The 26680-nt window shown below is 40.6% G+C and overlaps 1 protein-coding gene across 4 annotated transcripts in view; it reads right to left on the reverse strand.

Annotated features, from left to right (window-relative positions):
* Window positions 1-1066: 1066 nt before the first annotated feature.
* Window positions 1067-26680, reverse strand: part of DSP (desmoplakin) — a 37183-nt gene continuing 11569 nt past the window's right edge. For 2 of the 4 annotated variants that reach the window (XM_057399279.1, XM_057399280.1), the window contains exons 4-24: window positions 26498-26672; window positions 23708-23836; window positions 22513-22563; window positions 21312-21473; window positions 20280-20384; window positions 19068-19163; window positions 18717-18842; window positions 17762-17914; window positions 16065-16219; window positions 15504-15630; window positions 14773-14977; window positions 14071-14288; window positions 13126-13292; window positions 12676-12814; window positions 11749-11942; window positions 11130-11292; window positions 10462-10545; window positions 9561-9668; window positions 8998-9096; window positions 5884-8175; window positions 1067-4334 (exon numbers count right to left, since the gene is read on the reverse strand). In XM_057399279.1, coding sequence (XP_057255262.1) covers window positions 1140-4334; window positions 5884-8175; window positions 8998-9096; window positions 9561-9668; window positions 10462-10545; window positions 11130-11292; window positions 11749-11942; window positions 12676-12814; window positions 13126-13292; window positions 14071-14288; window positions 14773-14977; window positions 15504-15630; window positions 16065-16219; window positions 17762-17914; window positions 18717-18842; window positions 19068-19163; window positions 20280-20384; window positions 21312-21473; window positions 22513-22563; window positions 23708-23836; window positions 26498-26672 — 8143 coding nt within the window. In that variant the 3' untranslated portion in view covers window positions 1067-1139. The remainder of the gene's footprint in view (window positions 4335-5883; window positions 8176-8997; window positions 9097-9560; window positions 9669-10461; window positions 10546-11129; window positions 11293-11748; window positions 11943-12675; window positions 12815-13125; window positions 13293-14070; window positions 14289-14772; window positions 14978-15503; window positions 15631-16064; window positions 16220-17761; window positions 17915-18716; window positions 18843-19067; window positions 19164-20279; window positions 20385-21311; window positions 21474-22512; window positions 22564-23707; window positions 23837-26497; window positions 26673-26680) is intronic. The other 2 variants (XM_057399282.1, XM_057399281.1) reach the window with 2 other exon arrangements.

Here is a 26680-nt window from a genome sequence, read left to right on the forward strand (position 1 = left end):
AGGCAAGTATTCATGTTTTGAAAGATCCTCCTTTGCCACCAAACTGGCTGGCTAAGACCCACCACTCTATCTTTGTTCTGCTCAATGTCCAAAGTTACACTCATGTACTGGAGAATCTGACTCAGACCCTTGTAGCTGCAGAGACAATGGGCTGGATCATGACCAGAACTATGCTTCTGGTCACCATCAAGTCTGTAGGCAACTGAGTAAACAGGCCTTCTTCTTCTAGGGGCATAGTTTCCATTACTAGTGCTATCTTCATTTTCCTACTGAAAAGTCCATATTCATAAAAATGATGGATCAGCATCACAAAAAAATAATGTGCCTGTATCCTTTTTTTTTATAACAAAGCTAGTATTTGCTGCTTTCTTAAATGGTTCTTTCTTCAATTTGTACCACAAAGAATGTCTATAGCTAAATTTAATAAGCACACAACAAATACTTTAAAACTTCAAAAGTTTATTGCCCAGAATAGCTCACATGGTGCAGTTAGATTTACCTTTTTTTTCTCTCCTGTTACATGGAAATCAAGCAAAACAGTAGAAAATATATATGGGTAACAGTAAAACAAAAGCCCAGCCTAACAATAGCCCTTTACACCCACCAAGTTATACTTAAGAAAATGGCTAACCAACCCTAGAGAAGTAGAGCATCTGGAAGACAGAGCTTTTAATGTTTATAATATAGATTCTAAACCAATATTAAATGCATTTTCTGTCCATATTGTTAATATTTTTTTTCTTCATAATAGCAAATTGAAAAAGGTCTATGTGGAAAAAAAATTAACTACTGCAAGACTTTCAAGCCTCAGTCATCAGTTTATGGGTTGACAGAGATAACAGAAGGTACATGACAGTATTTAAACTATACAGACACCAATTAAAATCCAAACACTAAAAGGAAATGGGAACCAAAACTAAAAATTCAGAAAGACAATTTTTTTTTGCAGCCCCTAATCTATATTTCATAATTTTTCAAGCATTTTACAGCTTTGTCAGACAAGAAGCTGAACACACGCAGAAAAGACTGAAGTGTTTTGCTTTCACTTACTTTGGTGCTGGTTTTTGTCTGTTTTTTTTTTTTCTTAGGAAAGTATAACTAAATAATATTCAAATGCAGACACATCCCCTCACTTGTTATTAGCGCCCAATAGACCCACTGCTGAAGGCTGAATATGAGTAAGAATATGAAGAGCATGCTGACGCATCAAAACTTCCCCTCCTAGACCCACTGCGTGAGCCTGAACGTGAGCCAGAGCGAGAGCCAGAGCGAGAACCAGGTGCTGAGGAGACATTGTAGGGACTGGATATGCCTTTAGATGAAACGGAGGCTGCTTCCAAGAGTTTAAGGCCGGTGATGTCTTCCACCATTGATCGATTCATTGCATCTTTGTAGGATATTTTCAGTTTGGTCTTGGGGCAGGTCAGAATTTTGGGATAGCTGTTCGTATCTTGCAATTTCTGGGAAGCACGACCATCAATCAATCCATTCCTAATGGCTTCTTCAGTAGTTATTCTTCCACGCACTTCTGGGTCCACAAGACCTCCAGTGAGGTACTGGAATTCAAGGAACCGCTGCCCAGCCTCATAAGGCAACCATTTTTCCTTCACTGCTTCAGCCGCTGACATCCTTTTGCGCCCACCCTTTATGCCTTCAAACCCTATGAAAGCCTTCTGGGCTGGTTTGAGACGTGTGGCCATATCCTGATCAATGATGCCTTGACTGGTGGCTTCCTGAAGTGAAAGCCTCTGGCCTGTGGTAGGGCATATTATGCCCCCTGTGCAGGCCTGGGCTTCAAGTAACCGTTGCCCAGTGATGCTATCCACGATGCCCCGCTGTATAGCTTCTGAAATGGAGATTTTCTCCAGGTTTTCTGTGTCAAATATGGCTGCAATAGGACTGCACTCTTCTGGGGTCTCTGAGAAAGAACCACTCCTGATCAGCGATGAAGAACTCCTGACACTCAGCACTGTGGGAGACCGGGTCACTGACTCATGCCGAAACACCTCATCAGTACCATTACGGCAGGAAATCATGTCTGCAAACTGTGTCAGACTTAAGCTGCCAGAACGGTACTGGTCAAAAAACTTCCTCTCAACCAGACCTTTATCAATGGCATCTTGAATATCATACTGGCTACCTGTTTTTCGGTCAACAAGGACTACTCTACTGCTACCATCTGATCCTGTAATAGTTATTTCTTCCCATTCACACTCCTGTTCAGCTAGTTCTGTATAGGTGTCATAATCTATGAGGCCTTTGCTGTATGCCTCCTGAACAGACATTTCCCTGTTTGTTTCTGGATCTACAATGACAACCCGGCGCTTCCTAAGGGTGTTCTTCTGCGAGGTGTGCACCACCTTCTTCTTCTCTCTCAGGGGCAGAAGGCAGAGCCCTGTTGCTTCATCCTTTATGCATCTTTCTTTCAGCTGCAAGTAGGTCAAGTTCTCCTCTGTGTTGGGGTCAAAGAACCCTTTGGTGTCATCACTTGGATCACTAAGGATCTGGTTGAGCTCTTCATTGAAGTAGCCACGCTTGTAGGCTGTCTCTACTGGCAAGCGGTAGCTCTCTTTGGGGTCAATGATTCCTCCGGTAGCAATCTGGGCCTCCAGCAAACGAATGCCATGGCCTCTCTCTATGAGCTCTTTGTTCATTGCTTGAAACAGAGAAATGATGTTTCCAGTTTCTGGGTCTTTGTACCCAGTGACAGCTCTTTCAGCAGAGAGAAGTTTCTCTTTAAATTCAATTCCAACAAGGCCTCTTTTGTAAGCTTCCTCAACGGGCAGTCTCACATTGCTGACAGGATCCACTATGAACCCTGTGGCTGCCTGGGCTTCTAGGAGTTCAAGGGCTGTCCCTGGTCTAACCAAACCTATTTTCATAGCCTGATAAATGCCAAGTTTCTCTTTAGTAGCCTCATTGTAGATACCTGCAATACAGCTAGAGCCCTGAAGGAAATCAATAATTCTCTCACTCACTTCTTCCACTGTGATTGCACCTCTTTCCAAGTCATTCCTTGTTGATTCCTTAATAATTCCAGCCTCAAGCAGTGCATCAGCTGAGACAGGCTGCCTGATCCCTTGGAATGACATACTCCTCTTCTGCACTGGGAGAAGGAGCAGACCAGTGTGTGGTTCAATTCTACATTTTTCCTTCAGCTGCATGTAAGTGACTGCCTTTTTGGTGGTGGGATCAATGAAGTTCTTTGTAGTGCCTTGGCAGTTGTTTAGCATCCTGTACAGGTCTTTGTCAATCAAGCCACGAGATAAAGCTATATCTTTGGGCAGGAAAACACTGTTGACAGGATCAACAATCCCTCCTACAGCCAGCTGGGCTTCAAGCAGACGAATACCGGTTTCTCTATCAACCAAATTTTTCTTGATGGCTTCAGACACTGGCACAGTCTTGCCTGAGAAAGGATCTTTAAATCCTGTAATAGCCTTTTCTGCTGTATAGATTTGCTCTCTGTCATCAAAGTCAATCAGATCTCTGGCAATAGCACTGTCCACAGTTAACATCTCATTTCGGTGCGGGTCTATCACACCTCCTGTTGCTGCCTGGGCTTCTAAGAGCAGGACTGCGTTTTCTGCTGTAAGCAGCTGATTCCGCTTGGCCTCAACAAAAGAATACTTCTGTCTGGGAGAAAGAGACACCCCTGCAATAGCGCCTGCCCCTTTGAGATAGGGTTCAATGTCAGCCGCAACTTCTTCCACTGACCTCTGTCCCTTCAGCAGTTTATCCAGTGTGAGTTTGTCTATCAGTTGACACTCATACAGCTGCATTGCTGTAATCTTCTTCCGCAACCCACAGAACAGCAACTTGGAGGCATCAATACAGAAGTCTTCCTCAGTCTGTGTAGATCTGTGGGACCCATATGGGCGTTGTTTGAGTTTCTCAATCTCTCTCTGCATTCTGAGACGCTCAGACTCCAACTCTGACTGGTTTTTAACAGCGGTCTCTTCTAGTCTGCACCGGTATCTCTCCTCAATCCGCTTGATCTCCATCTGCAGCCTTTCAATCTCAGTCCTCAGGGTGTTCTTCTCTCTCTCACTTTTCTCTCTCTCACACTGGATCTTCCTTATGGATTCCTCTGTCCGGGAGTGCTGGCTCTTCCACTGATTGAGATCATTCAGTATTTGTTGCTTCTCACTTTCCAGACGTTGCTTCAAACGAGACTCTGATTCCAAGGTAACTTTCAAACGGTTCAGCTCCTCTTCTAATCTCTGCAGCCTAGCTTTGTCTTGCTCCAAAGCACTCATTTTTATCAGCAAGGTTTCTCTTTCTTGCATAATGTGACTATACTGATTTTTGGATTCTTGAATCCTATTTGATGCCTACAATTTTAAAGAAGAAATAAACCAAGAGAGTGGTTAGAGTTTATGCTGGTTAGAGTTATGCTCTCCACTTACAATGCTCTTCCAAGCCTGTCTTTTAACCCACAGTAAACTGCCACTGGAGAATGTTCTAGTCACAGCAGTACTTAACCCAAGACCACGGACTCATATAAACTAGTGAAGGTACATTGTCCCTTCGCTGACAATGTCTCTAGTACTGCCAGAGACCCCATTCTTTACCCATAGCCTTGATTTTCTGCTGGTTTAGTTAGCTCTTTATAACTTTCTAATACTTCTCATAGTACACCTACAAATACACAGAGCATTCAGACTCATTAAGAGTCTGATACTCAGCAGATGTACCCTGGATTAGTCCTACTAACCTGGTTGAATTTCTATCGGCTAAGGACTGGTCATACATGGATAAAATGGAAATACATGACTCTTTTCACTTTCCTATTAGTTTCACGTGTTACTCTGAACAATTTTACCTATGCTGCTTCACATTTTAATTCACTTAAGGTCTTCATATATGTATACATAGACACAAACACCTACAAGCATGCACATTTGTATCCACAGTTAAGAGAATACAAGTTTATGTATTTGTAATACGTGCATTTATATTCATGCACAGATGTCAGATAATCCTAAATGTTAGTATTCTTTAAAAATCAGGATTAAGATTTTTTAAATAAAGAAAACTGAAAAAAGAATAGCTGAGAGTGCAAATGAGAAAAAATAAAGGGCAAATATAGGAAAAAGCAAAAAAAAAAAAAAAAAACCATTTTCGTAAGTGCTCATTTGTGTATATTTAAATAGTAGCTCTTTGGAAAAGAAACCAGGCAGAAGAATGAAATATGAAAAGATGTTTCCTTTAACTTGTTTATGCTGTCACCTCAAGTTTAATAAGGGCCAATAATAAGATTTGCAAATGCCCTTAGTGACTTAGGAACATAAACCCCCAAAACAGTCAATGAAATGTAGGCTTTAAGTACCTTTGGTACAGCTGACAACATAATCTTTAATCCTCACTTGTAGTTAACACCTTACCCACTTTGACAGCTTGTTGGTTCTGGGGTTTTTAGCTGGTATAGTTTGTGATAGCACTCAGGTCAGCCTTGAAGGACTGCTTTAACCCATTCTGGCTGAAACAGCCTGGGGAAGCACACAGCCAGCATGGTACATAGGTAAAGCACAGTGGTACTCCATGTATTCTCATCTTCCCCTAGAATAGGTGGTTGAGACTGCCACAGATCCCAGGTTTCTCCTGGGGCAAGGGCTGAGGGCAGGCTCAGCTAGACAGTTAAGACTGTCCTCACAGCTCCCCAGCACAGCTCCCAGGGAGTAAAGCAGCTAAGGAAGTGGCCAAATCCTGCTGGTTTTGTTTAAAAAATAACAAGGAGAAGGACCATAAAGGGGATATTAGTCGCAAGTACAGTGATTGAACTCAAACAGCAAAGCGTGAATTAAGTTGATTCAAATGGACACTGCAATTAATTATATATCTGAGAGACAGTAAAGCTGGGATCAAAATATGTATGAATACCTCTAGAGCTTGCTTTTGGAATTTTTCAATTTCCTGTCTCAATTTTTCCCTTTCTTTCTGTAAATCATTAATCAACCCCTGAAGCTCCAGGGTTTGCTTGCTGCTCATCTGAAGCTGATTCTTTAGTTCAGCAATGGCAGTATTTTTCTCATCAACTTCACTTCTGACCATTCTGAGGTCATCGTATTCCAATCTAACATTTCGCAGCTCTTCCTCCAGTAACAAGTGTTCCTTGGTTAGGTTCTCAGTGAGAGACTGAAGCCTTTCGATTTCTATTTTGCACTCATTCAAGTTTTTGCTTTTTTCCTCAGAGGTTTTCTGCAAGTGCTCGTATCGTAGGTGAGCTTGTTTTAATTGCTCCTGTTCTTGGACCAACTGACGCCGCATCGTCTCGATATCAGATGTGTATTTTCTTATCTCCTCCATGTATCTCTGCTTCTCTCTCACATGACCATCTAATACTTCTCTTTGGTGTCTAAGGTCATCTTCATTCCTCTTCTTTACAATAGACACTTCCTCTATCTGCTGTGTGAGATTAGTTATTTTGACTGATTGCTCTCTGAGAGATCTCCTCATGCCTTCTATTTCCTCCTCCAGTTTCTTCCTCCTGGATGTCTCCTCCATTAGGTTTTTATTCTGCCTGCAAAGTTCCTCCTCCAGCTTATGTTTCTGGATCTGCAAGTCTTTCACAGTGCTCTGGAACTTTGCACTTTCTTGATCCCTGCCTTTTTTCTCTTGCGAAACTCTTTCATAGTCAATTTTCAGTCTGGCCAGTTCCTGCTCTTGGATCCTCAGCTTGTTAATTGTCTCAGTGGCACTTGTGTTTGCTTTCTGCAGGTCAAACTGGACTCTTTTTAACTGACTGTTCTCATCCTCTACTTCTTTTCTCTGACTTGTTTCTACATCCAACAACTTTCTCAGCCTTTCAATCTCTTTGTTTCTTTCCTTAATGGTCTTAGAAGCATCATCAAGAGACTGTTTGTACCGCATGCTTTCATCAGAGTGCCTCTGAATAACTTGTTTTAGCTCAATCTCCAGCTGCTGTTTCTTCTGAGAAAGCTCTGAGCCAGCTGCCTTCTGCTGCTGAGCATTCTCTTCTATTTTCCGTAGATTATCTGTTGTCTGGCTTATTGTATTCTTCAGTCTCCTAATTTCCTCACACAAATTCCTATTTTCTCTCATGGCATTATCAAGCTGTGTTCTATAATTATTTGTGTCCTCTTCCTTTTGCATGGTGACCTGGTGAATTGTGGTCTTTGTGATATTAATCTCAGTTTCATATTTGTTCTTTAAACTAATAATTTCCTCATCATAACTGTTCCTTACCTTAGCCAATTCATTTTCAAGTTCCCATCGGCTTTTAGCCTCTTCCTGAAGCTGAGCCTTTAGCCTTTCCAGCTCCTTAGTTTTATCCTGAATAGTTGAGGCAGCTTCCTCAAGAGCCTGCTTGTATCTTGAGTTGTCTTCACCACGGAGCTGAATGATCTGTTTCAGCTCCAGCTCTAACTGATGTTTTTGCTGTGACACCTCAGAACTGCAAGCCTTTTGCTGAAGAGCATCTTCTTCTGCCCTCCTCCGTTGATCTGTGGTTTGCAGAATGGCATCATTCAGCCTCACAATCTCATCCTTAAGGTCTCTGTTTTCTCTTGTCAGTCTGTCAACCTGAGCTCTGAGGCCTTTTGCATCATCATCTTTCTGTGCAGCTATCTGCTGGATTGTGGTCTTCTTAATATTAATTTCTGTTTCATACTTGTTCTTTAAATTACTCATCTCCTCGCTAAACTGGTTTCTTACCTTAGCCAGCTCATTTTCATACTCCCTCTTCCGTGTGCCTTCGTCCTGAAGAAGAACCCTTAATCTTTCTATCTCGTACTCCTTCTCCTTGATGACCTTCTCAGACTCTAACTTTTGCCAACCAAGGCTGTCTTTCTCGTTTTGCCTTGTTTTCTGCAGCTGGTCATAGTCATTCTTCTGCTGCTCATATCTATCCTCCAGCAACTTCCTTTTCCTTTTCTCATCTTCAATCTCGTAAGTCAGCCTGGTTATTCTGTCATTTAGATCCTTTATTTGGGCATAACATTTGTCCAGATTTTGCTTAGCAGAATTTCCATCCATTTCAGCTTGTCTTTTCATCTCCTCCAAACTCATCAGCTTTGCCTTGAGCTGAGAAATATCCATCTGGTACTTTTGCAGATTTTGCTCTAGGAATTTATGTTTGTTGTTTGTCTCTGAGTTTGAATCCCTGGCAAGCCTGAGTTCTTCTTCCAGGAGTTCGATTTTGGTGTTTTTCATCTGCAAAATGATAGCAAAAAAACAAATAAAAAACCCTACATAAACACTTCTGACAACTGTTTCAAAATCATCACGAAATGCAGTACACACTTGTAACACTGACAATTTACAAAACGTTTTTTCCTTAGCTTCAATGAGAGCTCAAAATCCTTTTTTATTTAATGTCATCAAGCCAAAATCTGGAATCCTTTTTATCCAGTGTCAGACCTTATTCAGAAATCAGCATAATGACTTTCAGAGGGAAAGTGGTACTTGATGGAGGGAGGGAGATGCAATACAGATAGTAAAATCTGATGTACCAAGAGTTCGCTGGCAAAGTATTAAATAGCCTTCTTTAGAATCTCCAAGATTTTCAAACAGGTGACTCACATTCAGTATATGTGACCTCTTAAATGGCCCTCTCTGTTTCCACTGAGCTCTATCAAATTGGGAGTTACTCCATTTGAAACACTTTAGAAACAGCTTGAAATGAGGTGCGGCTCCTCAACCACGAGGAGCAAGGAGATTAACTCTACTGTCACTGAGGTCAAGGCTGCAATGAGGAGAGAAGGACCTCCTGTGTGCTTTGATAAGCACCTCCTATTTACCAAGGAGGCTAGTGTTCTCCACCTCACATATGACATTGGTAATTTCACAAGATACTGCATTCTTTGACAAAAGATGCATGAATCTGCTTATATGCCTCCTTCATGGAACACCACTGGGCTCAGGACTTAGTTTTGTGGACTGTTTTCCACTGTACTTAAGCAGGAATTCTTTATCAGTGATAGCTTGCTAACCTGTGATAAAAATGGAAGGTGAAGAAAATAAGAGTCAGATTACCTTCAAGTCCTCCATACTCTTTAACATTTCACTTAAGAATCTGTAGTAATCTCCTGATCTTGTAAGAAGCTCTATGTAGCGAGACTGGGCCTCATTAGCCTTGAAAAGAAAAATCATTGTTAGCAGCTTGTACTACAGTTAGATATGAACATACTTATGCCTCAGATCATTTGACGAGTTGACATTAAATCTAAGGTTTCATCCCTGGTTCATCATGCTCTTCTTGTCTGACTGTCACAGGTAACCTAAGTTAAACTTTAATAGTAGTTAATTCCCAGGTTGAAAGTGACTAAACAACTTGGGGCATGGATCTTACTTTCTCACAATATGTATGCAAGGGACACTGAATAGGAATGAGGTAAATTCCTGAGGGCTAATCTACTAAATGAGCCCAAGTATGATTTTACAGCACAGTGACTGTTCTGCACTAATTCCTTGTGCTTGTGTGCTTGGCACACCTTACTAATGACAGTGATAATTATTAGAATCCAGATGGATATGTGTCACAATGGCTCACACAAACAAATCTATTCAAAAGAGCGATGGGGAGGAAGGAAGGATACCTCTTGCACAATCAGCACTGCAGGAGACTGAACAACGCTCTTCTTGATAGGTATGTTGAGCAATGTTTCTAATCCAGAACTGTAGGAAGCAACCTGTAGTTCATAATCCTGTAAAACAACAGGGAAAGTTAAAGACCCATTTAGCAACCACCAAGGAACTCTCTAGGAATCGGAATTTCCCAAAAAGTTTTGGGGTTGTTTCGGTTTATTTTTATAATAAAAAGCTACATGTTACGTTGTTTATATCTCTGACCACATACAGATGACCCTCTATCATAAACAGAAACTCATCAGTTCAAGTATCATTGTGGAGAGTCATGCAGGAGAATAACAAAGGGAAAAAGAGAAAAAAAGCATTTTGCAAAAAAGGGAAGACAGGTGTTTCTGTTAGTTGAGGTTTCACCTGGAGGTGAAAAAGATTCATGGCAGCAAACGGTCTAGGTACTGTCATCAATCAAAACTTCATCAGAAATAACTGTCTCTGAATCTCTTTCATATCACATGTGACACATTGCACACCATTCCTCCTGCTAATCTGCCTTTGTCTTGCCTCCTAGACCAGATCCTAATCAGACCTAATTCCTAAATTACCGATAATTCTCTACTGCTTTTTGTTGGTTTTTTTTAACACGTGAACTGGAAAGTTTGGTCTGGCTAGAGGGAGGTTTTGATTTTCCTGAAGGGAAATTCTCACTGGTATCTCCTGCATCAGCCTGTAGTCTTCAGTTGGCAAGTACACAGATTACTTTCATTATATTTTGTACACACAAGCGCTTCACCCCAACAATTTCTGTACATACACATCTGTGAGCCAACATTTTACCTGCCAGCAGAGCAGAGAGAATGGGACGCGTTTGACCATGAAAAACCACACCCCATAAAAATGTTGAAATCCAAGTACCTTAATTGCGGCTGAACATTGGTCTGCGTGCTTGAGAAGTTCCTCAACTTTGTCTCGCTTCCCACAGATTTCACTGTGCAAGTTCTGTCAAGAAAAAAGTGAACTGTAAAGCATTCCTTCAGGATTTATGAGTATTTCCTCCTGTAGACATAACCTGCATCAGAAAGCACCTGCAGTATGAGACCACTGCATCCCCAGAGGCTGAGACCTGAAATTACCTGTAGCTGTGCAGTTTTCACAACAGCAAGCTGTCTGTGCCTAAGAAGATTGTCCTCAGAAGGAACACCTAGCAACTGAACAACCCCCAGAGCTGGGGAGTTCCTTAACTTTAACTTAGATGTATTTCCTCATATTTTATTTTTGTGCTATAATTTATCCCGTAAGTTGCATCACCAGACAGTCCCTTAATTCAAAGCTGATGTTGTAAAAGTGTCAGTGATCATACAGGAGCCAAAATAGCCTTGTTCATAATCTGTAGCAGTACTGACAGAAAATAATGAGGATGATATTTTCTCTCTCCTGCCTTCTACACATTTTTGGTAGCTTGTGCACTTTATAATTCAAAACAGGCCATTGCATTGCGGATTGCTTTGATATTGGTGTTTTCTAAGTAGCAAAAGAATTTAAAACCTGGATAATTGAAGACAACTCATTCAGGTGCTGCATACCTTCTGATCATGTAGATATCTCATGATAGCGTTACAATCGCAAAGCTTCATGCCCTCGATAGCATCCTGCCTGCGCTTGGCATCACAGATCCATTTGCACAGCGCCTGGTAGAGATCTCGGTAAGTTTTGAGCTGTTTGATCTGCCTTTCTAAATCCCATGATCTAGAAAAACAAAAACAGGAAAACCTGTCAAAATGGGAAATGCATTCTCTCTCTCTTAAAACTTTTAAAAAAAGCCACAGTAATAAATGAGGTAAAACTGTGGGAAGCTTTACAAGGAGATTCTGAACAACAGCTCAATAAAGCATTAGAAAAAAAAATGCTGAGATTTTTTTTTTTACTTAATTCTTAGTGTTAATTAAAAAAAAAAAAAAATTAGAACAACTCCATAGCACATAGGTTAGAAATTTAAATTACTAAATTTTCCTGCTTATTCTTACACAATCCCTTTTAAAGTACATTCAACCTATTCATGGCTACTCTAGTCTTATTGCCCTGAAGTCATTATTTGTCCTCTGGAAGCGATCATTAGTGCACATTAGTTGTTTTAGACTCACTGTTAAGATTATTTCAGTAGCAATAGCAATATGGAAGAAGCTATTACAAGTGTGTACAAACCTGTTGTCTATCTGCTTGTCAACTCTCTGCCAGCGGTCTATTAGCTGGGTAACTTTGTCACAGAACTTTCCAATGTCCATGTCATACAGGGTGTATGACTGGCAAGACTGTGAGTGAATCTGAAGTGTTCTCTGCAGCTCATTTTCCAGGGCATTCAGTAGTGACTTCTTCATGTTTAGGTCTGCTTTCATTTTCTGGAGAAAAAAACAAAATGATCTCATACATTTTATTCTTATGGGGATACTTTAATCACCAACCATTAACTACATGCACAGTGTGTTGGGATCTAAAAGTTTCAGTAAGGCACATACACTGATGTCAGCTGGATTTAAATAGTTAAACACTTACTTTAGTAAATAGAGTTTGACTTAAGAACATGTTTAAAGTTAGACTCATGCTTAAATAATTTGCTAAAGCAAAGCCCTCTGCTGTCATATTCTATAGCTGATGCTTCAGGTTCTCAGAACTATGCAGAGCAATTACAAGAAAAAAAAGGAAGGGCCTGCCTTGCTTGTTCCTAGAAACAACTGACTAGAAAATTTAACTGAACTATAGAAGATTCCTGCATTTGCAACAGCCGTGGAATCAAGCCTCAGGGTGCGCATATCCAGTTTTTAAATGTTATCTAAAAATTTGCACAGTTTCATAAGTGATACAAATCAACACGTAATTTTGTACAGAAATGGATTTTGGAGACCTTCCACACCACCGGTTTTGCTGTGCCGGCTGCAACAACCAGGGGATGGAAGAAGTAGAAACCTGTACATTACAATAATTTGCAAAAGCGCTGTATGTCTATGCAGCAAAATACAACAGTATCAGCATTTCCATCTCCTGTGGTTTCAGAAGGGTTTCACCCAGCTTAATAGACCACTGCTGCCAGCTACAAGTTTTGCCTTGCTGCGTCCTTGGGTCCTAGCCTCCCACCTTCAGACAAGCCCGGTAAGCCTCTACTTTATCAAGATCCAAAGGAACAGTTTCTTCTTCAGAGAGTCTGACTTCATAAACTCTTATCACATCTTCTGTTTGTAGAATAACCTGAAGCAGACATCTCAGTGCATTCAAGCTAAAATAAATAATACAAAACAAATCCATTATGGACTGGAGTAAGAAAGGTGGTATTTCCTATTAACTGCAGATCATTAATTAAAGAGAATAGACAATAGTGAAGAAATTTCAGTGATATCCATGACTTTTTTTTTCTTAAGTCTTCCAGGAAAGAGAAGAAAGTCAAATAAGTTTCTGTTTCTACCCACATGTACAGCATTTGTAAGAAAGAAAGTGCAATTTTACACTACAGGTAACAAAAGGCAGGTTTCCAAACTAACAATTATGAAGAAAGTGAGCATATTATTGCTATAACTTCAATTTTCTTACCTGTCTAAGTAGCCAGCAGAAACACCATTAATATTTTCCAGTTTTTGAAACAGGGCATTTATCTCTGACTGCAAGTACACATACTTTTCACAGCCTCTGAAATTAGGCAGCAAGTCCTTATGCTTATTGAGGGTTTCAGCCATTATTTGAGAGTCATTCTGTACACCCTAAAGAAAAAGAATGCCTGATTTACACATTTTGGTGGCTAAATGATCATTCTACAACACATGTGCAATCAGTCTCCTTATCCAAATAGCCTGCTAACCACCTTGACTGAGGACTTTGCAGTGCAAGTTTGCTTTCTGCAAAGTAACGTTGGGTTGTTTCTTTTTTGCACAGTTCACAACAGCCAATACCTCTTTGAGTACCTCGGCCACCCTGAAACTCAGCTCTGTTGAAAGCAGAGTACTTTATTGGTAGCTGCCTCTGTAGACATGCCAAAGTTCTTCTGCTCTTAAGACTTTTGCAACCTCATTGCCTCAGGAGACTTTCTCATATGCTGAACCTATTCTCTTTTCTTACTAATCTGTCTCCAGCCTTCTTCAAATCTTAAGAACTGGGAGAGGGAGAGATCCTGTAAGCCCCACTTATCAATTCTACATCCCACGGACAGCACTTCAGAGGTTGGTAGTAAAGTGGGGTCCATGCAAAATGATTTTAATAGTGCTTTAACCTGGATGAGGCCTCACATGAGCTCATGTTCACTTTACATTAGGTTTTCTGTATTCTTTGCCTGACAGAATTTGACTTCTAACATCCAAGAGTCAACTTTTTTCTACTTAGGAGTTAAACTTCAATCCAAATCATCATGGTTAGCTTCCAATTGAGAATTCTGTGCACAGGATATGCGTCTTTTCCAGCTGATCAAAAATACAACTGCAGCATGCTCTGAAGCACAGAGTCAAACCAAGCTTGAGACGCTCAAAGAAAAACATCCACAATTACCTCTAAATCCTTTATTCTGACTGTAAAGTCATGTACAGCCCCCTGATCCACTCCAAGAGGAGCTCTTTGAACCATCTGAACCTCAGAAGCTTCTATCTGACGCCGAAGTTTCTGAAGCTCCATCAGCAGCCAGGCCTCCTGCTTCTCATGTTCTCGATTTCTCTCATTAACAATAATGGTGCTAGAGGAACCCACAGGACAGCTCTCAGTTGGGACCACTGTAAAACAATTGGGTAAATGTCAGCTGCCAGAGTACGGAGCAGCTACATACAGAAAGCCAATGTAGTGCCCAAGTGCCCTAAGCATTGAGTTTATCTGTAGAACTGAGAACAGGTAGAAGATCAGGACCCTTATGCAGCTATTTTGAGAAATGAAATTTCTCCTTCACAAAGACAAACTTGCTTCCTCAAATGCAGCAGTGATGTTTTGCTTGCTAACAACTGAAAACATGTCAGGTGGACTAAATTCTATTTTTCCATGAACTTCGGAGGGCTATTCCCAGATTCACACCAAAGGAAGGAAGAACAAAACATTCTCTTCCCTGCCAGTTTTGTTATGCTGGGAGACAGCAGTAAAATATTGAACATGTTTCCATTCATATGTTTATGAGAACATTACCAAATAATGAGGATGCACCACCACCACCTCGAACAAAGAAATCCAAGCAGTCCAATCTCTACAAAAAGCAAGAAGATGACAAACCTGTTTGTGGCTGCCGTGGTTGATTGGGCAGTTGTATAATCAATGTTTGGTAGTGCTTCTGAGCATCAGTGAACTGAGTTTGGATCTTTCGTTTGTCTTCATCACCAAACATCTCTGAGCCTTGGCTGTTCCTGAGGAATTCTTGATAATGGATCTCTAGGTCAGTTATTATTTTCTGGTAGTCTTCCTTACGCATTGTTTTCAGCTGAAATGAGAAAGAAGAGAATTTTTAAAAAAGAACAGAACAATTGGGGAAGGTTTATGACTAGTTAATCATCAAGGAACAGTCTAATAACAAAAAAATCCAAAGAAATCATATTTTAGAATAAAACCCACCTGAGCTGTCTCTAAAAGTATGGTGCTAAAAGTGCCCTTTGAGCTGATCTATTCTTCTTATCATTGTTTCATAACTTGAGAATAATTTGAAATTCTACCTCTTACTCTGTCTATTCATGCCCTTGTACAGTGGGAACAAGTACAGCAAGTATGTAATGTACCTCCTTAGCTAATCTTCCTGTTTATCCATACCATGTTTGAATGGGAAAGGACTTTGCTTCTCCTTTAATAAAAAGGCAACTTCCGTATATAACTGTTGGTGCAACCCAGAAAAAAAGAAGGCCCATGGTATTGCAGAACATACATTTGCACAGGTCATAAGAAGCACTGTTTGGGACAACAGAGGTCAGGTCATGCTGACCCTAGTCTACAGGTAAGGCCAGCTGGTGTCCTACCTTAGCAATAGTCATCGCTCTGATCTTCTCAATGTCGATCATGCAGTAATGCCAAGACACCAGGCTCTTCATGTTGATGTACAGCTGGTTCCACAAAGCTAAAATAGCTTCATAGTACTGCTCAATTCTTAGATGAGAAAAGAAATTCCATGGTCAAAATGCATCTGTTCTTGTAGCGTAGCTATAAAACATCCCAAGAAACATCCACCAGATGTGGAGTGTGTTAAGGTTTGTTCTCTACTTGAAAAAAAATCTTGGAATTAACTTCTCCATAACTTTCATTATTAGAGATGAGAAAAACCTTGTAAAGGTTAAGTTTAAAATATTGCCAACCTAGCAAAAACTTTAAAATAGGTTTTAAATATGCCAACCCAAATCTCAGCAAGCTTCACTGAAGTGAATTTCCTCAAGTTAAGGGTCTAGCCCTTATTGCCCCATCCTATAAGGGTCAGGGAGCACTGTGATTAAGGCACAGACCAGATTTTGTAACTAGCTGCTATTCTGAGAAAACTGTTCTATCTTCTCCCAGTGCTAGGTGTCCAAACTCAGGCAGCAACTCACTTGGTAGCAAGATCCACTGCTAATGGATTTGGGGGTGGGATGATAAGACTAACAGACGGCACCAGCATATCCACTCCTCCGGGGCCAGTCACCAGCCACTTGCTGCGCTCGTTATTGTCCTTCAGGATACACTCATCTCCTTTACGCACTGTTTTCTGTAAGGAACACACAAAACCCATTTTTTAATTTACTTACGTAAGATGGGGTTTCTAGGAGAGACAGACAAGATGCATCTAGATCAGAGAAGTGGGAGTGGTTCCCAGCTGCCAGGTCTAGGTGTGCATCTTGGCTTCATAATGGGGCAAGAGATCAGTACGGATCAGCCTCTTCTCCCTGAATCTGGTTTCCATTTGAAGAAAGTAGAGAAAACCAAGTGGAAGCCACAGAACACCCTGAGTAGTTGTTGTCAGTCCAGTTCACCAGGTCAAGTCTTGCAGCTTGCCAAGCCCCGTATCAAAGACTGAATATGGACACATGCCCACAGAAAGCTATGCAACCATGTATGGCTGTATGCCAGTGAGCTGCAGACATAAGAATGCTTAGTGCTGCACCTATATTTGTGATGGGACTGGAAGCAAGTGCAATAGATAAATCCACCAACTGCCAGAAATCCTGACACCATGTGGCTACGTATGTGGCCACAGTGCAGGTTACAGCCCACTCACATCCAAGATGGAGAGGCTCCTCCTATAATTTATCCAGTCTGTACTCCACCTGCACCATGCCTCTACAGCCAGCAAATACAATTTTTGACATTAACTAGTAAAAGGCCACGGGCTTTGCATTGATCTCAGCACGGAGCATCTCCAGACTTGTCTGGGCTAACTTCCATCTGAGCAGAATTTAGCCTGCTTAAAGTAAGAGTAACTAGCAAGTAGTCAGGTAACTGTTGCCTAAATTTGTTTACTTTTGCTTATAGTAACAATTAGTTACTGTATGTGGGCTGAGCTCCTGTGACTGGAATAAAGTGTGGTATGGAAAAGTGCACTCAGTGCATAGCAGAAAACTCAGACTGTAAATACAAATCATAGTGGTCAATTACTGGTCGCTACAAGAGTGCAACCTAATGCATCAGGTAAAACAAGTTTTACAGATAACGGAGCAGAAAACCTGGGTAATTGGGAACCAATGAAGAGAAACATCATGTAAGCATAAAACACATCTAAGGCTACTGTTAAGAGAAAAACATAGAAATAAGCCCAACCAGCTCCAGTACTGAGGAAGAAGAAAAGCCACCACCATCAGTTTCATACTCCATCCAGCAGAAAACTGGGGATACCAAGGACTCACTATACATTCCTCACCTTTTGTTAGGTGAAGTGTTGACCTAAGAACCCAGAGGGACATTGGAAAAGTGAGCAAACACAAAAAAAAATAGGCATAGATGCTGAGAAGCAGCTGTACAACAGTTTTAACCCTATTACCAATAAGACTTTTCTGTGCTAATTTGAGTTACAAGTATTAATGTTATTTAATGGACTAATCCTAATAATTTTGACTGACTTGTTAACCACCCAGACCCTAGCTTGTAATTCACAACTGCAAGAAAGTCATAGCTTTTTTGTCAAAGAAATTTAAATGCTGACTAAAAGCAGACAAAGGGGTTACAACTCTCAGCTCAATAGTTTGTTTACTAAATCATTTGCCATATGCTAATTTACATTGTATTCATTCTCAGCCAGAAAGGGGTACAATACCAGATCCTGTTTGTAGTCACAAAGAGCTTTGAGGATAATGGGCTTGTTACTCCGGTAGTCTGGGTTACGTGGCTTCAGCTGCACAATCTTCTTGGATTTATTCACCAAACTCTGCACTTGCCTCTTGTATTCAAGAATTCTTTCTCGTTCATTCTGCAAAGATTAATTGTATATTAAAAAATCATTCTAAAAAGAAACCACGTCTAGTTCCCACTGTTTTATTAAGAGGGATACATGCTGTGCTCACAGTAGGCAAAACTGCCTTTAGCTCCAGTGGTATATGCCTTTGGCCTATAATTAAAAAATTGAAAGTTTGCAATACTTGCAAAGGAGTTTTTTGATACAGTTCTGCAATGTGGTTGATGTGATCTGTAAGAAGCACTAGCATAAATAGAAGCAGTCTATGATAACATGGATGCTAACAAAAACCCCCACAAAATTACATCCTCAAACCTAACTTCATCAATTGCCTTTTTCCACCACTGACCATTTTTTTCTCCAGTATATTCAATCTGGAATTGCAGTACCTAATTCATGATGAGGAAATACTTAGCTAAAAAAGCTGAGTTAAGTCCTTTGAAAAAGACTACAGTGACATAGTGACACAATGAATGATTTTTTAAATGCACTTATCCTTTGAGGCAAAATCTACTCTATCACCTATGAATGAAAGTGATTTTTAATTTGTTAGCATGTCAGAAACTTGGGAATTTGTTGGGCTCATTCCAGGTTTAAAAAGACACAGTTCCCAAAGAGTACTACATAAATTGAAATAACACTGATCTGTTTGTAGGCTTTCCTAAGACATAGGCAGGAATATACTGTTACGGTTTCAAATTCATACAGTACTGTATATAAAAATTGCAGTACACCTGGGTTTACGTTTGGCATCTGAAAGGGGCAACTGATTTCCAAGGAAAGCAGAACATAACCTGTCAGGTGGGTGTGACAATACCTCCAGCTCTTTGATCTGCTCCAGCAAAGACTGTAGTGACATGCTCTTATCACAGATGAACTTCTTTCTGATGGAGTCTTGCAAGTTTTTCAAGTAGCACTCTGTGGCTTGGGCCTCTTCAAAGAACTATTGGAGGAAAGTTGTGATTTCAGTTGTACACAGCTCTTAAAAATATTTGCTAAAAATCAATGGATTCTTTTCATTAGAAATCCCAGTTCACATCTGGCAGAATGGTAGCATTTACAGTACAGTAACAATGTGTTACAAATATCTAAGCATGCATATAAAAAGATTCTGGTACAGAAAAAATATCTGGGATGGGATGTGTGAATTCTCCACATCACTACTCACCTGAAAGTAAGCTGCATTCTCTTTCAGGTGAACATCAATGCATTTGGTGATCTGAAGAATCCAGCTCCACTGAGTTTGTAATGTATCCATGTAGGCCTAATAAAAAAAGCAATATACAGCACTCAAACCACCACACCGATCTCTCTCCTTACCTAGACTCAAGGAAAACTGTTTATGCTCCACATAAATGCAAATGAAAAATCTGCTACAACAAACTTATGCAAATACTTCCCCAACTTCTAAGCATCTACCTAACTGAAATGAGTTAAATGCCTGCTTGTGGAATGCAGAGAGAAATTTGTGCATGAATTGAATTATGTTTGACCAGCATAAAGCCTGAAGTGCACGAACAAAAAGGGATGAAATGCACAAAAATGAGTGCAAATAAAATGTTTCAATTGCAAATTGTCATGTTCTTCCAAGGAACAATATCACACATGATTATTTTATGATGGCTATTTTTAAATTCAAACTTCTTAAGTAATCCTGATGTATATTCTTTAGAAAATTACACACAACTTTTACTTTACTGTTGGAGCTTACAGGGAACTTTCCTTTAAGGCAGAAACAGACCACAGAAGAAATACAAATGATGATTTTATACAACATGTTAACAGTTAACAAATTTAGATACACCGAAAAGCAGGAAGGACTATGTTAAAACTGCAACAACTACAGCATTTCTTAATAAAATGAGATTTTCCAAATTGTTGCAGCCTTTGTAATTGAAAGGTAAATGCACATCAAGCTGTGAAAGCAAAACTGCCTTGAATAAGCTGTAGAAATGTGCTATGAATTTCAGTTGCAGAACGTATTTGCAACTGGATTAAATATAAACCCTCAACAAAGGGTGTGGCTTTCTTCAAAAGCATGCCTACTGAGATAGCAGAACAACGACAACATGCCTTCCCACCATAAATTCCACTGCACTGTAGTCAACTCAAGATACAGCAATTTCAGTACACTCAGACAACATTCTAAGCCTTGAATTATTTTTACATGCATCTATCATCAAATTTGATAGCAATGGTAGCTCTCTCAGCTCTTAAGAAGTCTGCTCTTCTTGTGGCCAGCTCCATAAAACATGGACATGCTTTTTGGCAGGCAAACCCTTCTCAGGTCCAAGTGTAGCATTCCATTTGCAGACTTTCACAGAGAACTTTTCCCATGTAACAAGTGAAGGAGCAAGTGAAATCGCACAATCTAACTCACCTCGATTTTGTCTGAAGCAGGGTGCTGGTTGAGTACTAGCTGGTCGCTTTCTTGCTTTAGCTTATTGAGTTCTTTTTCTTTAAGCTCCAGTTCACTCATGCGTTTCTACACAACCAAAACACAGCATTAAACAAGTCCCCAAACATGCTGCACAGGATGATTTACTTAAAAATTTCCAGATAGTTGCAATAATGTAAAATGATCCCTGATAACATTACATAGCAATTCTATTCAGTGTACTGAAGTTAATTATGAAGACAGTAGAATCAAAGAAGGTACACTCTAACCAGGTCTAGTCTCTAGGGCTGCTGCTTCATGGAGCAAAGCATCCAAAGTTCTGCTTTTCCTAGGAATGATGGAAGCAAAAATTATTGCATTTTGCAACATCCAGAATAACTGAACTAAAAAAACAGTACCTCTTTAATAGTGCGAACTTTTACTCCTTTTTCAATTTGGAGATCAGCACCAATATTGGTTAAAGAAACGCACATGCTCAATTACCCACAGAAGACAAGGAGCAGTGGAAACTACCTCTGACTGTGCACTCAGTGTGGTGCTGGCAAAACTGCCAGAAGAAGAGAGCAGTTCCCTCTAGTATAGTTCTACTTCCTCGTGACAGACAATCAGGGCCAAATATGAGGACACCCCTAAATCCTACACCGTCCTAACAAGGAGAATCAAACTGCTTGATTCAAGTCCCTCCATTTAGTTTGCCAACATAATGACTGTGTGCACAAGTTATATGTGATTACTGTCCACAGTGGACAGTACTGATAAGCCCAGCTTCCAAAATCAAAAGAAACCATGACAACTAGTTGAATGTGAACACAATCTTCCAATAGGTGTCCAATCTTGACTCAAAATGTTGTCACATGGTACTTAATCCAAAACTGTCAATAAAAGTCCTCAGGAACTTCGAAAGAGTGAAGGATGGACCATCCTGTGATCAGTCCCCACTTTGAGCCAGGCTGTTCCTCCCTCAATATCCCAAAAGAAAACCATGGAAAACCTAGGGAGGTTGAGGTGTCTTACAGAGAAGGCCTCCTGCTTCCTGGAGATGTCAGTGTTTCTGTCACTCCAGTCATAGAGAAGCTCCTCTTCCTCACAGTCATTGATCCACATGATCTCTCTGCTGGTGGCTTGGATGAGGTTCTGGAATTGACGGAGCTGATCCATTCTCTCAAAGGAGTATTTCTAAAAGAAATTCCAAAAATGAGAAGCCATGAACACAGAAGTGCCTCTGCTAGGTGGAGAAGGGAGGACAACATGCCCCTTTTTTAAATAAAAAACTAAAATAACAGTAAAAGCCATACATCTATAAAACCTGTTGGCAATGGACAACAGGTAAGGTGCTTGGGTTTACTGAGCTATGAAACCTGCTGGCAATGGGCAGTGGACAATATGTCTGGATTTATAGAACAAAGGGAACCTGAAGTCAGCAGCTTTATTTCAAACACAAGTAACACAAGTGTAGCAGGCATGTAGACAGGCAAGCAAAAAGGCATGGGTGAAAACACAAGAAATGCCCAAACATTTAGCATCACTTTTATCTGCACCTCAATAAATCCTTGATGTTGCAGCAGAACCTGTTACGTAGATGACACTTCATGCAAAGATTCCTTCTCTGTTCTCACATCACAACACACATCCTGTTGCTTGAAATGTGTACAGGAATCAGCTTCCAATCCCAAGTATCATTTGCACAAAATTCTCACTGCATTTTACGTGAAGTCCAAAGCAGGAGTAACACACACCCCTAGACAGAACTTGGTTCTAATCTCACCTTTGTGTAACTTTTTAACCTTCACAAGCTGGTCCAGTGGAAGGTGCCCTTGCCCATAGCAGGGGTTTTGGAACTGGTGATCTTTAACCCAAACCATTCTATGATATACAGACTAACTTCATCACTACATTTACTCCTGTTATGGAAGTAGAGTTCTACTCTTCACCTGCTTAGTGACCGACTCCCTTCAGCAGGTGCAAACTAGAAACCTTTTTGTGAGAGTAAGTCAATTACACACCAGGTAATGAAATAATCTCAAGTTCATGACTCAAACTGAACCATGTAGAAACTACAAAGCACTGTCAGCTTACAGCAGAACAGACTTATTTAAATATTCATCTGTTACTCTGCTGAAACCTGAAGTGTCCCTTGACTATCACACTGCTGTTAATAAAGCAAAAACAACGTTCACCATAGAGGGTATCAGAAATGAACACATCTCATGCTTACCAGCAGTCCTTCATATTCTTCCTCCAGCTGATGAACTGCCGCCTTCTCCCGCTGAAACAGAGACAGCAAATATTTAGTGAGCCTTTTACAAGTTGCCTGTTTGCTGGTATCTTCTTCAAACTGTCAGTATCATAATGTTAGAATTACAGGTGGTAATCTGCAAATTCCTGCAAAAGACATAGGTGAAGAGAGATCTGCACCACTGGAGACCACAAGAAGTATAAAACCAAAGGTTGGACAAAATCACTTCCTTCAGGGATGCTTTAGTACATAAGCAAGGTTGCACGTAACCCCTGTAATACCAAAACAGCTCCCAAAACTGAATCGCTTTTTGTACCAAGCCCCTAGATATCTATGGGAAACCAGCTAGTCCTACAACTGACTTTGGAGATTATGAAGTAGTATAAAATACGAGCAAGAGGCTCTTTTTTTTATTACCTTTTCTAGGACTGGGAACCTGCACAACCTTGGAACTGGTATTCCAAAGGGCCAGACTATCACCTTTCCTATTTGGAAACAGAAAAGGAAAAGGTAGTAACACCCCTTCCACTCTTCAGCTTGACTGAGAGATCAGAGCTCCAGAATGGAGTGCCTTTTCTTTAGATCCAACTCTCTCTGCTCCTGTCCCTGTGAGCAATTAACAGAAAAGAAGAATGGGAATGAAGTAAGACTCCTCTCTCCTATGCCTAGCTGCTGGGCTAATAGGAGATGAAGTTAATCACTGCATTTTCAGTGACTTTTTTATCCAATCACAAAATCCAGAGGGGAAGAGAAGCCTCAGAGAGGCAAAATACAGAAACTCCCTCATTCTCCCTCCTTATTCAAGATGCTGTATCTAAGCACCCACCTTATCCTTTCACTTTCTTGTTTTAATGTACCTAAACAGGAAGTGAGAATAATCATTCTTAGCTATTCTTCTTGCAAAAAACATTGCAACATTTATTTGCCAGTCTTGGTACACAACAATAAAATGTCAAATAGCTACCAAAATTTCATTTTAAAGTTCTGGGGAAAGGAGTGGAACACAAAATCATAATGAAATAATAAACGTTAGGGTTGAAACTGGTTGCTATTGTGACACCACTACTTTCTGAAGAGAAGCTGGAGTACTCAGCATTCCTTTTTGTAGTGAAATACCGGCAAGCCAACGATATAAATCTAGACTAAGCGTCATGTAAGGTGAGACAGTAATTACCAGATCTGTTTTGACTTTGTCCAGGTGCCAGCGATAGTCTCCAATAGCATTGTGAGTTCTCCTATGGTCACCAATTTGTTGCTCGATGGATGCTGCATCAAACCCCCATTTCACTAGCTCCATTTCAGCCTAGGAGAAAGAGACAGTATTTGCACTTTCCTTTCCAATGTTATTATCTAAATTGGAGCATAAAGGAATTGAACTAAAGGAAACAAGCAGTAGAGAGCAAAACTGTACAAAGGGAAGTTCAGGATAGAGGGTCACGATTTCTTTAATTGTCATCACTTAAACTGTGTGACAGGCTCCCAAAGTAGAAGAAACAAAGTAGAGAAAATATTTAAGTTGCTTAAAAATAGACTAGATGAAGCATGCTCAGTAGTGTAGTTTCCATCTGTTCTCTTTGGACCAAACTTTTCTTTTATGTGCTACAGTACAGTTACATTGTTATCACCCTGAAAGCAAATTATTACTTTATCAAACAGTGCTATTCATGCAGCTCATGTGATAATACCCAGAGTCAAGTTCTGTAGCCCAGTACACTATATTTCCATTTTAATTACACTCATGTAAATTCCAATAACTTCAGTCAAACTAAATGACGAAACCGAAGATACACTGGAATCATTATACAACATGTAGTTTGTTTTGCATTTTAGCAATATTTATTGCAGGATCTCTAGGAATAGCCTTTGAAAAAAAGTAATACACCTGGATAATTACTAACTTAATAAACTATCTGACTGCAGTTCTTTTTTTCATTATTTCAAATATTAAAAGCCAATGAATTCACAGTTCAGCTCCTCAAACTCCAAATCGTCTTTTATGCTGTAAAGACACACTCCATCTGTGTCCGAATGCCTGTCTGCACAGGCACACAGTAAAGAAATATGTTTCTTAATCTTGGGTTGGGACCGAATTTGGTAATTACCAGCCTGGAGCCAAATCTTTGTGAGTCAACAGATAACAATAAAGCCCAAACCACACTCAAGCGTAGGGGTTCAAAGGCAGTTTTGAAAAAGATCCAAGAAGCAAAACCACTTTGCATTCAGCCATTTAAAAGTTACGGGACTTTGACCCTTCTCATTGTATTTAAACAGTCGAAAGAGTCTGCAGCAACAGTGGCAGCCCTGGCTGACTGCCAGTACACGAACAAAGGCTGTCCGTGTTTCACTGAACTTTCCCTAATTGTGCTTTGGAAATTTGACCAACCCTCCTACCACCTGATTCTCCTGTCAGGAAACCATCCAGACAGAAAACAGAAGAACACCGGCAGAAAACCACAGCTGCTCAGACCTTTTTCCCACATCTCATCGCATTACTATGGCAAACGTTATCCTAGTCCCAATGTTAGCAGGTAATGGGACACAGCGAGGCACGAAGGGAAGAAGATGCGTGGTGGAAAGTTCAAAAATAATTTTCCCTGAAAAAAAACCCACCTCAAAAGCCCAACAGGGAACTAAGTGCTTACTAGCCCCACCTCAGCTTTGCCTTAGGGACTACAAAAGGGAAAGGGAGAGAGCCTTTTACTTTCACAGGAGGTTTTGTGTGGGAACACAGCTATAAAGCACTTGCTTAAGCTCCCTGTGCTTGACAAGGGGGTGTCTGAGCTGGGTGTCATGTGGTGTCTTAGGGAGGTGCTGCATGTTCACCATCTTTCAGCGCTGAAAGCATGCCTAGTGTCTGTCCAACATCACTACTCAAACTATGGCATGTCTGATGATTAGCCTACTCTCCTCACAGAGTGAGCAGAGCAATCATATCTGCTGTCGCTGCCCAGGCACAATACTTATCCACGTTACCACTCAAGGACTGCACCTCCACTTCCCTGTCTTCCTTTAAAACATGTCACACTGTGGGAGGGCACTGAAAAACTAGACTGTGACCAGCACCCACATAAAACTGTGGCAGCTGTACAGAGCTCTCCCCTTCCTATCTGGTTTACATAGCAGCCACCTAGCAAACACCATAGGCAGATAACAATGACAGGATCACTAAGCAACAACCTAATAAAGAGAGATACAAATAATGTAATTTCAATTCACAAGGAGCCTGCAAAGTACAACTTAAGCCATCTTGTTCCATCCTCCCTGTCCTCAGAAAGGGCTGTCCAACCACAAACACACAGCTTTCACTGCAGCAACACAAAACCAGACTGTGAGCATTCAACATCCATTTTCTACTCCACGTTACACCATCAACAGCTGTGCTCAGGAAAGTTCATTCTGGAAATGCAACAGATAGCAACTTCAGCATTTCTGTGTGTCTTTCAGCAGTGACTTCTGAAAGCCTAGTCCTGTAGCAATCAGCTCTGTCTTCTGGCTCCCACTGAGTTAAGGATAGAATAAAGGCAGGGTACAACTGTAAAATACTGGACAATGGTTAAATCTGTAAAGCTGGTCCTAGCTGTGTAAAGGGTTAAAATAAATATGAATCATAAAGGAAATCTATGGAAGGAAGGAAGGAAGGAAATATCAGGTGTAATAATCCCTAACACAAACATAGCAATGCCTTTTGTTATGCTAACAGCTGTGTCTCATTTACCTTTCAAAGCTAACTTCCATGCTTTTTCCTCTACAAAAAAGACCCCAAATCCATGTTTGCATTTCAGTGGAAATCCACTATATGTTCAATTTGGGGGTGGGGAGGGAGGAGGTACTTGGAATAATATACTAGCATTCATGTGTGCTTTTAATTTTCTACTCTACTGGCACCCAAAATATTACCGCATGTGAGGTGATAGTCATAAAAACCGCTAGGTCAGCATTTTCTCTGGGTTTTGCACGGATTTACCTTCTGCTGCCTCATCCAGTTTAAACATTCACTTGTGACACGTTTCGTGTACTCATCCCAGCCTGAGCCACTCTGAGAAGAGTAGCAACCACCACCTTTGGAGCTGGCCCTCCTGGCACGGGGAACACTGATGGCTTTGTATAGGGCACGCATTTGCTCTTGAAGCTGAAGCAGCCTGAAAGG

Source organism: Pezoporus wallicus, unplaced genomic scaffold (assembly GCF_028554395.1).
Source record: "Pezoporus wallicus isolate ANWC-B61680 ecotype Strahan unplaced genomic scaffold, APGP_CSIRO_Pwel_v1 contig_818, whole genome shotgun sequence".
Lineage (NCBI taxonomy): Eukaryota > Metazoa > Chordata > Aves > Psittaciformes > Psittacidae > Pezoporus > Pezoporus wallicus.